The sequence below is a fragment of the Ornithodoros turicata genome, chromosome 6 (assembly GCF_037126465.1).
Source record: "Ornithodoros turicata isolate Travis chromosome 6, ASM3712646v1, whole genome shotgun sequence".
Classification (NCBI taxonomy): Eukaryota; Metazoa; Arthropoda; class Arachnida; order Ixodida; family Argasidae; genus Ornithodoros; species Ornithodoros turicata.
Genome location: NC_088206.1, coordinates 17,042,573 through 17,058,182, shown reverse-complemented (window position 1 = coordinate 17,058,182; position 15,610 = coordinate 17,042,573). Strand labels below are relative to the sequence as shown.

General features: G+C 48.3%; 2 protein-coding genes across 5 annotated transcripts in view; one reads left to right on the top strand and one right to left on the bottom strand.

Annotated features, from left to right (window-relative positions):
* LOC135399287 (axotactin-like) overlaps positions 1 to 15,610 on the top strand; it is a 76,051-nt gene that overhangs the window by 25,545 nt on the left and 34,896 nt on the right. For all 4 annotated transcript variants that reach the window (XM_064631128.1, XM_064631129.1, XM_064631126.1 and 1 more), the window contains exons 2-3: positions 14,050 to 14,113; positions 15,080 to 15,305. In XM_064631128.1, coding sequence (XP_064487198.1) covers positions 15,094 to 15,305 — 212 coding nt within the window. In that variant the 5' untranslated portion in view covers positions 14,050 to 14,113; positions 15,080 to 15,093. The remainder of the gene's footprint in view (positions 1 to 14,049; positions 14,114 to 15,079; positions 15,306 to 15,610) is intronic.
* Positions 7,703 to 11,883, bottom strand: LOC135397667 (neprilysin-11-like). Its single transcript, XM_064629276.1, has 4 exons — positions 11,777 to 11,883; positions 10,028 to 10,155; positions 9,842 to 9,971; positions 7,703 to 9,716 (listed from the first exon to the last, which is right to left on the bottom strand). Exons 2-4 carry the CDS (start codon positions 10,129 to 10,131, stop codon positions 7,830 to 7,832), a joined length of 2,121 nt encoding a protein of 706 aa, XP_064485346.1. The 5' UTR covers positions 10,132 to 10,155; positions 11,777 to 11,883; the 3' UTR covers positions 7,703 to 7,829.

Below are 15,610 nucleotides of genomic sequence, written 5' to 3'. Positions count from 1 at the left end.
AGGACAGCATATATCTGAAATCCACAACTGAGGCTCTTGCTTCGATCTGTACTTTGACAGAAACGAAAACCATATTGGGTAACACTCAGGGACGACGCAACTTTTTATTTTCGGGGTTTTTTCGTCCAGGCGAATTTTTTTAAGAGTAGCAAGCCAAATATTGGCTGACCTCTCTCATCACTTAAAAAGAAGACACAACAGACTCGCGCAAGGGAACCTCTTGCATCGAGAATCTGTTGTGTCGCTCTTTTGTGTTCCTCCGTCTCATTATTTTGTTTCCATTGAATAATGGCAGTTGAAAAATGGCACAGGCAGTGGGATTCGAACCCACATCCTGTGATGCTGGTGCCTTTTCTTCAACTGTTACCATTCAATTGAAGTATATGCAACTGGGCCTTGTGAGGCTTATGTTGTATTTGTCCTTCTATGTTTAATTGCCTCATCCACTGCAAATTGTTGTTGTTTCCACCATGGTTCACTAGCTAACATAGCCCTAGCCCTAGCTAGCCCTAAATAACGCGGCCTGGAGTAGCCAGTCCTGAGTGTTTTAGGACTAACATCTCCACTTTTTTCTTTTACCAATCAATCAACCACCCAATCACTAGCTAGCCTGCCATTTTGTGTCTCCATCCATCTGCCTTCACTGTATCGCTAGATCTTCCACTTTTCGTAGGACAAACGTTTCTTGGACATTCTGACTCGATGCTCTGCTCTCGCTGTGCTGTTTTGGCGGATACTAAGCATGTGCTTCTCGACTGCCATCTATACACCTCCCAAAGAGCAGCTCTACAGTGTCACCTGCAGTCGATCACGGCCGCACCATTCACATTGGCAACCATTCTCGGCCCTTGGTCTAACCAGACTGACCATCGTCAAGTTCTTGAGTATTTCAAGATTTTTCTCCGGGACACTGGTCTCCTATGGTCTGTCTGCGTACCTGTGTGCTGTGTGTGTTTTTGTGTGCTGTGGTTTTGCCTACCGTTCTGATGTCTTACTGACTCCACTGACTATCCCTATTTAGCATCGTTCATCACCTCATCATCAGGACACATCACATCCTGCCCCATTGTGCCTTGGGGTAGTGGGCCGCACCTTACATGGCGAATTTCCCCATTCATTATCATTAACTTATTTGTTGTTGTTGTTGGACATTAACCATAGGGTCATGGGTAGCAAGCTGCTATACCGTTGATCTTGCAAAAAACATACAACAGGGGCGCCGGACAGCGTTCGGTGCTATATACTATCAGGCGAACACAGGTCGGCTCCTGCTGTAAGTTCTCGCAAGAGCGCTGGACATACGTCTTTTTATGACCCTCAATATGCGAAGTCGCTGCTTTAAATGTAGGGGACCTTGGGCCTTGTCAACCCTCCTTGGCTTTCTCGCCTTGGATTCCCCACATTCTTTATTGAATAAAGTTAAAAAAACAAAAAAAGAACAGGATCTTTACCAAATAACCCGCTCAATGCAAAACAGTGCACCGAATAGTACCGTTATCTCTCTTGATTTGAGGCCAGAGCGGGACGTAGCCTTGCTGTCACTATTAACGTAATTTCATAAGTGTCACAAAGAGGCGTACGACTCTTGCTTTTGTGACGACCCTCGTAGGCGAAGGGGATGGAGCACAAAATTAACGAAGAAGAGGGGATACACTCAGCGTGGGCACCCGCAGAGGCGACAAGGAATAACAATAACACTTCGTTAACAACAACAAAACATGAACAAAGCTAAACTCTGCGCCATTAGATGGATAACACAAATCGCGGCAACAACACACATGATATAAAGCGAACACAACTTAAATACTGTATATGACATGACATGCTTTAAACGAATGGTTACGTAAATCGCGACACAAACAAAACTCGAGAACCGTGTGCAAAAACGGGAGACACAGCAACGCGGCAAGAGTGACTGACCAAGATTTTGCGCACCCCGACGACACCACATCTTTACCAGGCCATGGACGATGGCGGGGCAGAGGAGCTCTGAAGACGACTTCGGCAGTCACCTACGCGGCCGGCTTTCCATGCTGTGGACCGGCCTCGGTGGCTCAGTCGGTAGCGTCTTCGCCTTCTGATCCCGAGATCGCGGGTTCGAACCCGGCCGAGGACGCCAGCAACTTGGTGGCAGGGTACAAGTTGCATAGACACGTCGTCTTCTGCGAGGGACGTTAAATACGGGGTGCCGTGTGGTGAGCTTTCATCGCACGCTGAAGAACCTTCAGGTGGGCAAAAACAATCCACAGACCGGCCGCTGTGGCGTCGCTCATGATCTCAGTTGTCTCGCGACACCCCCAATTATTTATTATTTATTTATTTATTTCCGTGCTATGGCTTTCGGTTGCTGCTTCCGTCGATCTTCATCCGCTCTGGTCTCCATTCTTGGTCCACGGCCGGGTCAAACAATAGCGGAGATAGCAAGCCTCCACCAGGATGGCTAACCTTCCCCACCCCATAACGAATGAACGAACGAAGACGGCGACTTGGCGGCAGCTAGCCTACTGTCCCACTTGGAGGCTCGGCTACCGCCCTCGTCGATCCGTCTCTTCGCTCACCACATCGTCGTCGGGTGCACCTCGTTCCGGTCAGTCGCCTCCAGCTGGGCCCCTTGGTCGTAACTTCGGTTGCCGGACGTCAGCGCTGGTGGAAGGAGACTTCGGGGACGAACCCTCAGGTCGAAGGTGGCTTCCAGGCATCAAGGCGCCGCCGTCGTCTATCCCCCTCCGAGAATCCGTCCGGGCTTCCCCTCTCGATCACATATCGATGACTCTTCACTGGTTTCGACTCTCGACAACTCCTACGACCGACTGTTCGACTGCCCCACTCTCTCCTCCTTCTCGACGTCATTCATGGTTTATATGTATAAACTTCCTGCGCCATGTCACAGCCCGGGCCAGCCACGTACGCCAAACCAAGCACATATGTGCGTCCAACACTGCATTCCAAGAACGCTGTAATTGCCACCGCTTCCGGTAACAAACAGGTATGCTCCCTTCACAAAAGGCTGCCTCTACGGGAAAGCAACACTGTCGAAGAGGGAGCAGATGTCACCCTTCCCACCGAGAGACACTGCTTACATGTCAAATAACGTTTTATGACTTTCAACTGTTGGGGAACACGAGCTCTTGCGACCGTTTGAAAGTAACAGGACGCGCTGACTCTTTGATGTTAGAAAATTGGAAAAAGTTTCTGAAAACGGTTTTATCGCGAAGTCCAGACCGTCACACTTTCACAACAAATCAGGGGTGAGAACGATGTCATTCGGGTTGGCTACAGGAGCGTGCTATGCAGTGAGGTACTGCTTTAAGAGCGTCACGTTTGCACAGGCATGTGTAACTGCAACAGTATACATGTCCGTTTTATTTTTAGCGGCGAAACAAGACACGCAACACGAGTACATCCCAAGTGGCTCTCGACGATGTTGCGTATGTTCGCTGTGAATGTATACGCATCGGACTCGTCGGTGCAAGGACGAGTCTCTAAAATTTCAATTGAAAATGTTCAACATTAAAATTTTCGATTGTTTGTGTTCTTAGCACCTTGAGGCTTGTATCGTGTTCGTGTGTTTGTGTTTGCTTTCCATCGTACTCTAAAATTTCGTTCCCAGAAATCTTTGCGGAATTTTCGGAGGATGAAGCACTAAGCAAGCTTCTTGGGGCACGCGTACAAGATTGCGTTACTGCAACCTTGTTTTTACAAGGCGTTAAAGGTTCACCAATGTGCCCCTTTCAACACGTCACAGTTCTCTCAGCCATTCTTTCCGCGGACCATCTTTTTTTTTGTTGTTGTTGTTTCTCGTTTTCTTTTGTATCATGTGTATATGTATGCAGACTTTTTCAGTGGCATATTTATATAACATTGTTCCCTCCCATTGTGTAATGCCCTTGCGGGCACTTCGGGTACTCTGATAGATAAATAAGCAAATAAATAAAGTGCAAACATTTCTCTTGGCGGAATGGGAGATGTTGTTACCTAGACATCAACACAAAAGGAACGGGATTCCTGGGTTGCGTCGTTCGTGATCACGAACGACGCAACCCAGGAATCGATAAATAGATATAAATCGATTTATGATCGATAGAAAAAAACGCAAGTTACGTTTTCCCTCTCCTTCTCAAGAAGCGCGACGACGAGCACATGCCTCGGATTGGTTGCCTCAAACGATCTCCTGCGATGATTGGACAAATCGTTTGCAGAGACTGACCAGTTAGAGCCCGTTCCTCATTTTTGGCCTTGAGAAGGAGAGGAAGGAAAGCGTAAATTACGGTTTCTTTCGCTCATAAGTCAAGAACGACGCGACTGACGAATTCCGTTTGTGTTAATTGATGTCTAGGTAACGACATCTTTTTTTTTTTTGTACGTCAGCGGAACGTTTAGGAACGTTGTGGGAGATTTCTTCGCCATGCACCTCACTACATTACTTGTTGGCTGGTCAAAAGCTGTCTCCCGGATGTTCTTGAGTCTGAACTATGATCGCTAGTATGGGCCTAGCAAAACAGTCTCGCGTTCGAAATGTTGACTCTGCCGGATGCTTCTTCATACACTTACCTTCACCGGATTTCGCACTCTTCCCGTCTGAATACGCTGTTCTATAGCACTGGGCTACAATTACTTCGCTTAGCTACCCATGAAACTGGAATACACCGAATGGGAGTAGAGTACTTCTGCACTCCCTTCTATGCGCGTGCGAGATCTGCAAAGTACAGGAAATGTCGCATATCTCAAGAGATACGTTCCTGAATCGCTATACCACTTAGATGTTTATTCAGAGGGCGACAATAGAGATTGCAGAGCGACCACTTCGCGTCAGGTCACACGTCTCCAGGACAAAATGGTTCGCAGACGGTGATAACGGCATTTTGTGTATGTCCTGAGGGTAAAATAAATATAAATAAATAAATGTAAATAAAATGGACGGACGTCTTTGTCCCAATTGATTCTAAAACTATGGTGACATTTTATTCCTCAGGGTACCGAAAATCCCATGCGGACTACTGGCGTAATTTTTGTGCAATTCGATGAAATACACGGCGAGAGCGGACGCCAGATGTTGAGACTATGGCGGAATTCCCTCTCTGGAAAAACGAGAAAACGTCATACTGTAACCGACCAATGATGGCACGCCATTGACAAAGGTGAACCGCCTCAGCGGCTGTCGCTGGAGGGCGCGGAGCAGACCAACTCACAAACATTCGTCTGCGAAGCCAGTCGGCTGCGCGCCGCCCTTCTGATTGGCGTACAGAATTCACAATGATGTTTTCTCCGCTGCGGCTGCCCCCAGCGGCAGAGGCTATGCCAACCTACAAAACACGTTTATTTAATATGTATGCACTTTCCGGGAGACAAGATAGGCCAAATAGACTGCGGAATAATGTTAACCATATTATGGTACAGTGCTGGATAAAAAGTTCACGGAACACGCTCCTGCGCGATCATTCTTTCCTCTGAGTGACACGCTAGCAGCGAATGCTATACCGTACGGACTTGCAAACAGGTGACTCGCTCTTAAAACAGGACTTCACCGCATAGCACGCAGCTAGCCAACCATCATCCCGAATGACATCGTTCTCTCCCCTGATTTGTTGAAATCGGGAGGCGTACGCGTTTTCGTGACACTTGTGCAGAAATGTTAATTGTCACAAAAAGGCGTACGCCACACGCTTTTCACAAATCATGAGTGATAGAGGTGTCACTCTGTACAATGGCTGGCCTTCACCGTGCTATGTGGTGAAGTTCTGTTCTGTTCCTCAGGAGCTTTCAGATATATGTCGGCACAGTTCCGTTAGAAGTCGGCCCAGGACGCACATTTCCCCAGGGCGTCAGTCGTGACTGGTCACTATGCCTGGTCACAGCGCGGCCTAGCCGGTGGACATCAAGCCACGGACCTCTTCATTGGCATGGCCCACATAGTCGGGAAGTGATGTCAACCACCTGTCTCATTCCGATGGTGTTCTCAAAAGCACGGATTGCAGAGCGCGTGCTGATCAAAGACCAACAAAGTGACAGACACTTCAGTCCTCGAAGTAGATCCAGTAAACGCTCTGTAAACTCTTCCAGGACAATTAATAGTTGTTCACTACTCACGCGTTATGTTCGTGTGCGTGTACTATTTACTTGTCTCCATACAGTCTAAAAACAGAACTTCACCGCATAACACCCTTTCTTTCAACCACTGCACCGAATGATGCAGTCAGAGGAAAGCCCTGCTCTCTCCTCAAATGATCGGAAGCGACAGTTGTCGCTGAAGTTCTGTGAAGTTGTGTGAAGCTCTGTTTCTAGAGCGCAAAATTGAGCCAGTATCGTTTTTCGTATTCCTGAGCCTTTTTTTTTTTTTCATCCTCCCAGATGTTTTGGTTAGCTTGCTATCCTATCGCGTACCGCAGGTGGTTTAGTTCGGAGTCGTTATCTTGCGCCGATCATCTGCCAGTGTTAGTGCTCATACCAGCACCCATCCCGTATGCAAAATCGAAGGCGCAGCTGTTGGAATGGTCTCTCTCGCAAAAAAATAAAAGATTGTGAATAAAATGCCCTCAAATAGCCTTATGTGAAGCCTCTCCTGACACTCAATCATATGCAGTTGGGTAACTGTTCCAAAACGATAACGTTTGTGAATGTGACAGGGTCGATAAGGATTGGCCCACCCTTGAGGTGGGCCGCCCCTCATATCTGTGGGCCGGTGTACACAAGGCTAATATGACATATTTTAATGAGGGTTCGTCCATTGGTTTCGGGATGGTATACCTGGGGTATATAGGGTCAGCTCCGCGAGATAAGAGAGGGCGTGGTAGAAAGGCTCCAGTGGAGAAGGCCGGAGGCGAACAGAACCTCTTACTTGCTGCACCTGGTTTCAGCCGGGACATTGAACTGTAGCACCGACATCGAAGACTCTTTGTCCCAGAACCACGAGAAAGATCCAGAGACGTAAATTGCAGACACTGCATAAGCAATTATGACAACCACAACATTTAACCTCACAAACGCCCAAAGGAATGATTCAAGGGTGACAGGAAAGTCAGCCAGTGTCATTGGCGAGAATGGAACACAAGCCTCTCTCTATTCAAGCCACTGGCACTAGCTGTCTTTTCCTCAACTGTCCGCTCAGATCCAGAGGACGAGAACTTGTCGAAGGATGCAAGTCTAAGACGAGGGTGCCGCTCCGTTACTGCACCTGCGAACAAGCGCCAAGGTAAATGCAAGTGCTTCCTTGAAGCCGCCTCCAGCGCCTACCGACGGTTCACTTCTATTTTTCTTTGATCCCCATATCTAACCCACCAGAACCGCCACAGTCAAAACATTTCCAAAAGGGCGCGATTTGACCTCGCGCGAGCGCTCGTGTATCACCAGGCGTTATGTAAATGCGAGAGGAAGGGCCGTGAAGTAAATCGTCGAGGATGCAGTGAAGGATTATGTTTGCGAGCCACACATACGCGATGTTTTGAGCTTTCATACTCGACCGCGCCCTTGAGGTTAGTGACCTGTGAGTCACCGAGCTCTTCACGTGTTTCAGGCGCAGCGAGAATGTGGAACGGTGGAAGTGGCAAGCATTAGTCTTCCAACGAAAACAGTAATCGAGTAACCTGAATACTCAATCACTCATGCCACTTTACCTACGTCATATTACCTACGCCAGAAATTTTACTGCGATGAAGGACCGCACCGTGTGGACCACGTCCCAAAGATGACAACCTGAATTGGAGGCTACACAATACAAGACCATTTTAATAGTCGGCAGACACGTATTTATCTGTGAGCGAGAACACAAATAGTCGATAATTATAAGCTAATTTGAATCCGGCCGCCGTACGGAAGCACTGCTCGTGCGGACTTCACAGAAGGTCACACCGTTTCCTAGGATTCATAGCCGTATCGCTGGCGCACTGGAAAGCGTCAGCAAACTCTGGCATGTTCATCAGGGGCACATTACAGCGCATGCGCAGGGGCGAGTACATGCTTACTTCCCTTTGCGTGTAACTGTCATCCGAGCACCACTTGTAGCAGGTGCTCACGAAGAACAACTGGTCCGCCGTCAGCTGAACGTCGCCAACACTGTACAGCTGCTTGTCGGAGTACCTCTTAAACGCCCGATAAGACTTGTCCAGCCCTCCACAATCGGCGAAGTTCTCCGAGAGTGCCGTGTCGCCGAACCTGACGTCGTTGGCCACTCTGTCACCGACATTGTTGTAGAACTCCGCAAGGCAGCGGACGCGGTCTTCGAAGCTCTTCCGTGACGTTGCTGTCCACCAGTTTTCTTTGAGGCCCAGTTCGTTGTAGAGTCCCATCTCTGGATCAAACGCGTGCGTGATCTCGTGACCGATCACGTGGCCTAAGCTACCGTAATTGACAGCAGACGGCTGCTGTTTGGAGAAGAACGGGGGGAACATGATGGCGGCTGGGATAACCATGAAATGATAGATTGGCATGTAAAAGGCGTTGACCATGATCATTGGCAAGCCAAATTCCATAGCGCGGACAACCCGTTGCGGCGACTTGATGAAACTGTTGAGCAAGGCTTGCGTCGCTTCCCGCGCTACGGTAGACATCTGGAAGTACGTTCCTCCCAGATGCGGTATGTGGGCATATTCAGTTTCACTTGCCTTCGCTCTCATCATCTCTTTCGGGTACCCTATCAATTCGTGCAGAGTGTGGATGCGACTCATGGATTTGCTGCGCGTGGGACCATCCATCCAGGACAGCTTCAGGAACCCATCTTCCGTCACATTACGCATTGTCTTCACAATGCTCCGTACAGCTTCGATGTTGCCTGCCGGCACCCAGTGCTTGACGAACAACCCGTCTGCCACATACGGAAGAATCGAGAGCACGTCGGCGAAGCAATGTCCTATCATGTACGTGACCGCCAGCATTGCATTGTTGGAAGAGTCTGGGAACAGCGCGCTCGACAACGTGAAGGACGACGTCGCGGCGAGCTGGCGCATCAGCTGCAGTGCGACGTAGGCGCGGAGAGTTTCCGATCCCATACTGTGCCCAATAACGCGGCAGGTGATTCGTACCATGGTCTGTCCGACGAGGGTTAGCTCGTCATCGAGCGTTAGCTGGCGGTCTCTACTCAGTCTCTTGTTAACCGCTCTCATGAGTTCGCCCCCAGTGAATGCTGGTCCGGTCACGTTCTCAAGCTCCGCGAAAGTTGCGTAGTTGACAAATATGTCTGGACGTGATCCAGTCACGACGCCGATGGCAGTGATTAGGTTGTTGTCCAGGAGCGCCAGTCGTTCAGCCAAGTTGGATTCCAGGTGCTTGCGCGAAAGAACGTACGCCGTGAATTCGTAATACCGCATTAAAACCCCGGCGTTGCGAAGCATTTTTCGAAACGCAGCCCATTCCAGAAGGTACAGATTGGGAGTAAGATGCAGGTTGTAAGAACCACGTTTTTTGAAATACGTGCTTGGACCAAGCGAGAAGAAGATGGGGATGCCACGATTGAAGGTCAGTTCGACGAGGATGTCCAGAACGTTGAAGCGGGTCTTCGGACTTTCAGGGGGCCAGGATAGGTCGAACTGCGCCATGAAATTCTTGATCTCACCGAGATGGTCGAGTTGATTGAAGGCGTTTTGAGCGCACCGCTGGAACATGAGGCCGGCTTTGACAACGGCGGTCTGGGGTTCGGCGGTCTCGTCGATTAACATCAGGTCTCTGAGAACGGTGAGGGCAACACGGGATTGGAGCTTGACGAACTGATTAGGGAGTGGTACCATCTGGAAGTAAGAGGACTTGTTGGTCTGTGGCTCTGTCTATTACAGTAAAACACTAGGGCATAAAGTAAGTAGTTGTTTCAGCGACCACCGCAGGAAGCGTCACTGGATACACACTGGTATTTTACCTGACTTCTGTTCCAGTTGCCGCATACATAGTCGTAGAAGTCCGTACAGGGGTCCTTGGAAGTATCCATGACGAAAGCCAAGTCTTCCGTGTAATTCCCGCAGTCGGGAGCCATGCATCCAATCAGGTGCCTTGCAAACAGTGCTCGATATAGTGACTTTTCGCAAAAGAGCCGACTAGAGGTTACCGTATGCCATAGGGAATGCCTGCCATGAGGAATATGGTGGACAAACCGCCAAAGAACAGAACGTTGATGTACCTCGACCAACGCGGCATCTGTGCAGTAGTCATGTTGTAAGCCGTGGAACTGCAACCCTAAAGGTGCAACGAAGTGTCGTTTAGCCATTCCTATTCTAAATCAACTGGTAGACTCAGTACGCAAAATATAGATGCCGTCAGTGAACACTACGCGCTTCCACACATTTTTGAAAGAAGTCGCGAAACTTTATAGTTTGGGATGCTCCAAGAACAAGTGACGTCAACGTTAGTTCTGGGATCTGTCTCCTAGCAACAGATCTCCACGCTGCGTCCCACGTTGGAAGACTGCCAGCAGCTGTGGGCGCGGCTGTCTCCTCACTTTTTCAGTGAGGAGACGGGTAACTATTTATGCTACTTTCGAGGCGTAATGTTGCCAGTGCGTTGGTAGATTGGGAAATCCCATGACGTCACACTTCTCAAAACTATAAATTAATTTTATGATACTTCGGCGTTTGTTTTTACATTGTTGTTTACATTTTACAAAATACTTCCGCTGAATGGTCACAAACGCGTTTTGGAGTAGCCAGTCCCGACTGGGTCGGGACTAACCTCTCCATATTTTTCTTTCGTATCTAATCCAATCCAATCCGCTAAATGGTGTCTTGACATTGTGCAATGCAATGAAACGAAACGACATGTTACGAATACGACCCTGAATCTGTCACGAGCAGAGAGATGTGACCTGGGAGGCCAGGGGGCTTAATCGCTTCATCGTCGTTACGGTCGTTACAAGCTAACGAGTGGCGGGAAATTCAAAAAGGCGGACGGGAAATTTAAAAAGGTGGGCACGTGATAAAACACGTGCACGGCGCTCTTCGCGCGATACGTGAAGGCCGTGGTATACGTCACGCGCAATATGTCACGTGCCCACCTTTTTGAATTTCCCGCCACTCGTTAGCTTGTAATGACCGTAACGGCGATGAAGCGATTAAGCCCCCAGGCCCGATCAGCTGGCGTGACGTACTCAGGTCCGTGTGACGTAGTTTGCGACTGAAAATTCGTCTGTTACGGACGCTGCTACTTGCGGCTGCTTGCGGGGAGCTCCATACGTCACGGAGTGACCTCGTTATTTTCACTTAGGGGCTCTCTGAAGGAGTTGAGGGGTTTCCCTAGGACACGCATGTTTTATACATCTCTCTCGCGCGCTACAGGCCAGTTAGGATTTTTTGTCTTGTGCAAGAACGTGTTACTTTTGGCCATACTATTGGGTTCGAGTACGCCCAAACCCTGCAATGAAACTGCTCCAGAGGGTGCTGGGGTGGCGGAGGTTCTTGCCGGTTTAGATAAGCATAGGACAGGTTAGTGTAGGTGAGGTTCGTCTATAGTGCCTTAGGGAAACTGTGCCAGCAGAACACTGTGCCGCCGTGTCGGCATCAAACTATCTGATTCATAGCATATCTTTGCATGTCTTGCGAGATATGTTATTTTCGTATTTAACTTTAAAAATTGTCGTAAAAATTGCTCATTTCGGTCTATTTGCCACAAATATTTTGGAGGATATCCGTACGAGTCCCATTTTCTGACTTTACGTCTTGTTACTTAGAAAAAAAAAGCATCAGCTATTTTCCGCAAAACACGCTGCAACCAAAACCGAAAAATTATGATGGGCGCTTGCGCTAAAATTGGAGCCTTCTCCTCTGTACTAGTATAGAATGGTCGAAAAATTTCAAAACCTTACCTAAATGTACCAAGATGTCGTGCTATGCTCGAAAAGCGGCGACCGGTGTTTCCGAATACAAGGGATGACTACTTAGTGTGCTCGCGACCTCACGGGCAGGCGATTTGGAAACACTTTTTCTTCCTTTTCTCTTTGTAAGCCATCGTTTCTATCAAGTACCAAGGTAAACCAAGGTAAATTGTCAACTTTTACATACCGCACGATATATGGCTATGGCATGTGCAATAGACTTCTATCCGAGAAACGCCATCATGACGTTGGTAGACAGATTGAAACCAAAACAAATCGGAAGGGGAGGGCTGGGTTCAATGAATGGGCACTTGTTCGCTGCCTGAAACAAAAGTAGGACCGAAGGTCGCGTCCCTTTCAGGGACCATCGTAATCCCCTCAAGACCGTGGCTTTCGAGCGTGACCTTGTTCCTCCCTAATTTCGACAGTAGTTCAACTCTACCAAAGTGGTGGCGCTGTCGAACACTATGACGTCATTTATTTACAAACAAGGAGAGGTCTATTGAGCCTCTTTTTCACAACTGCTTATGCGCATGCACTGTGGCGCCGATGACCTTGGATCGCTGCGGCGCGTTCTGCAACGAACTGTGGTGATGGCGGAACTGCTTGCCGTAGTGGGCCACGTGACGACTCTCGCACGGGGTGGGGGATCGTGCGTCCTGGGCCGACTTCACAGAGAACTATGCCGACATTTGTCTTAAAGCCGTCTGGGGAAACCCCAGGGAAAGCACCCAGACAGCACAGCCTGCGTCAGGATTCCAACCCGGGTCGCTTCGCGAATAAAATGAGCTCCCGCGAAAGGACGACGAATGTAGGTGACTTACAGAGCGCGAGCGAGGCCTCTGTCCCGCACACCTTTAAAAAAAAAAATCCCCCACTCGTGACAAGAGCGTATCAGAGAACGAGGGAACGTCGTGACGTAACCTGGTCCCCGCGCACGTGACTCGTGACGTAGAGCGGCAAAGCTCAGCTAAGAAGGAAGAAAGGGGAAAAAGCACGGGGACTTCCCTACGTCACGCGGAGATCGTGTCGGCCGTCCGCGGCTGCTTCCTCTGACGATGAAAGATGGAAGCCACTGAAAGGGTTAGCCAGCTGTAGGACTCATGTTCTCTGACGGTTTTCGTAAATTTGATTGTGCGGTTATAATACACCGCAGAGCAAAAATATTTTGCATGATGGCTCCTGATGGGTAGCTTGACGAATGAGGCACGGTTTCGAGCCACGTTAAATGTCACTCCAATGCTCCTTTGATAGATCGCGCGAGGCGTAACTCACTGGTAATATAAGATAAGGTAACTCACTGCCTTATTCCTTCGAAGTGGATGACGCCATCGAATGAATCCAACTGAACGGTGTTCGTAGTCGTGCATCGTAGTCGCCAGTGTTTTCTTTTCTTTTTCTTTGCGTTGTGCGCATTTATAGTTGAGTTAAACTTAGGAAAAGAAATCTAGTCCGTTAGCTCTCAAAATATTACTGCGCCGAAGATAGTATGGTTGAATACAGAGAGGTCACGCTCACTCCTCCGCCAGATAATGTAACCCATCATACTCACTCTGCTTCCGTATTGCTACTACGCTGCGTGATGGCGCTGCAGTATTTCTCCTGGCGCGCTGTTGCGTCTCCTTATAGTCCTTAGGCAGCAAAGCGCAGTAAGGATGCGATGTCATTCCTGCACTACGAGTGTTTCACCTAACGTTAAAAAAAAGAGAAAAAATCAAAATTTATTTGTCTGAACGATAAAGCGCTGTATATCTCGAGGGGGATTTTGCCATTACTTCTGAATGCTTTTATCAAATTTAATTCGTGTGAAATTGAATTTTCCCAATTGATCTTCGAAATTTGTCAAGTCAACCACACGGTTTTCATGACAGAAACAGCCCAGTAGAAGCCCACGTCGGATTTACCCCACTCAACTATAAGATGGTCACCCGCCCCTTCCCGTTTCTTTCTCGCTCTTCTTTCAGATAACCTTGCGTTATCAGCAGAAGCTTGGATAAGGGAAAGTGAGTGGGCAGTGAATGGGCCTCCGCGCTCATTTCGGAGGTCTGAGCGCGGTCGGCAATTTGCGCATCTCCAAATGACGGTTTTCGCATTTTTTTAAAAGGCTGTTACCGTTGTATTAGTAAATGTATTTTCCAATAGAATGGGGTAAACCGGCATGCACATTCTGTTTCTGCAAAAAAAGGAAAATGAAAACCCTGTATGTAGCAGAACTGCTTTATAATAAACATTTCATAGTGTTCATATCTCATTATGTGTTTCAGATGGCTCGAATGACATAACCAAGTCCACATTGCCACTCGAGGGAGAAGAGTCGCCGCCTTTTAGGTAAGTGCAGTACCTTATCGGTAGGTGGCGCTACATGTGGAAACATCTTACACTTTGTAAGACAGATCCTGGTTATTAAAACGTAGCACATGTCACACCAGTGCTCCTATAATAAATACGACAAATATTTTGTTTATGATGCCGCAGAACAAGCCGTAAAACCCCCTCTACAAATCTACAACAGATTTAAAAAAGGAAGCTATGAGAGCAACTTGGGTACCGCTTGTGCAGTTGAGTTTTCGGCCAGGCGAACATCCTCTCAAAGAGAGTGGAAACTACTAGATGACTGATTACCTAAAATTCATCAATTAACTCTTTAATTAGGGGTTTTCGGTCGAAAGTGAGACAGGAGAATGGGAGGCAATCCTCATTGAAAACCATTCTCCTTTTTTTTTTAGATCCTGAAATGGGCACATGCGTTGAAATACCCATTGCCAAATTTTGCCATGCAAATAAGCCGAAACCAAGACCGGGCGCCTAAGGAGCGTATTACCTTCGCCACCGGTGGCTTCTCTGGGCTGCAACGCAGTTGATCCGGTCAGCAGACCAACACCTACTCCACCCATCTCCATCGCTGCAAAGCACGTGGCCGTCCGACAGGGAATGACCGCAATCCTCCCTGTGCCTCTGATGCACGCCCTTTCGGCTCATTTGCATAGCAAAATTTGGTGAGAGATATTTCAACGCACGTGCTAGTTTCAGGATTTTTGCAAAACAGAACGGCTTTGAAAGAGGACAATCTCCCATTCTGCTGCCTCACTTTTGCCAGAAAGCCCCAAGCTAAAGAGTTAATTACTTTAGGTAGTCATGCAGTAGTTGCCTACTCTCTCCGAGAAAATGTCCGCCTGGCGCTGCAGTCCACCTAGTAAAACTGTATCCCTGCTGCTGAAATGGTCCCTATACTTTGCCCTACCTTCATCTTGTCTTTACGTTAGCTACTACAGCAGTGTTTTTATTTTCTGACAGGCGTCTCTGCCAGAATGAGGTGGCAGGTGTCCATAGCATGGCCATGGCTGCTGTTCTGGGTTGCAGCTGCCCTGCACACTACAGCAGCTACTTTTGTCACAGATAACTCATCAAGGTTGCTCAACTCTAGTCATGTGTTCACTTTCCTCAAAGAGTCTTCTTTTCTTCGTATCGAACCGGAGTCCTGGTTCCTGCAGCAGCCCAGGGTTGTCTCCTTTAGGTTCAAGTAAGCGCTACCTTGTTTTTACCTCAAGAATATTTACTGGAACGTCTGCTGCTGACGCTGTGCTGATACAGACATGTGACATCACATATCAAGTGATTGGGTTGACACTGACAAAATTAAAGGCAAGCTTTTGCAAACAACTTGGCATTAAAGACTGATCCCGAAGAATGTGGAATAGGTTCTTCGTAGGGTGCCTGAATACTAGCTTCCTCTGTACACAAGAGGGAGCTAGTATTCAGCTACCCTAGTTCATGGTGTAACAAGCAGCCAACCGGTGGGGAAACGAGGGAAGCAGTATTGGACAC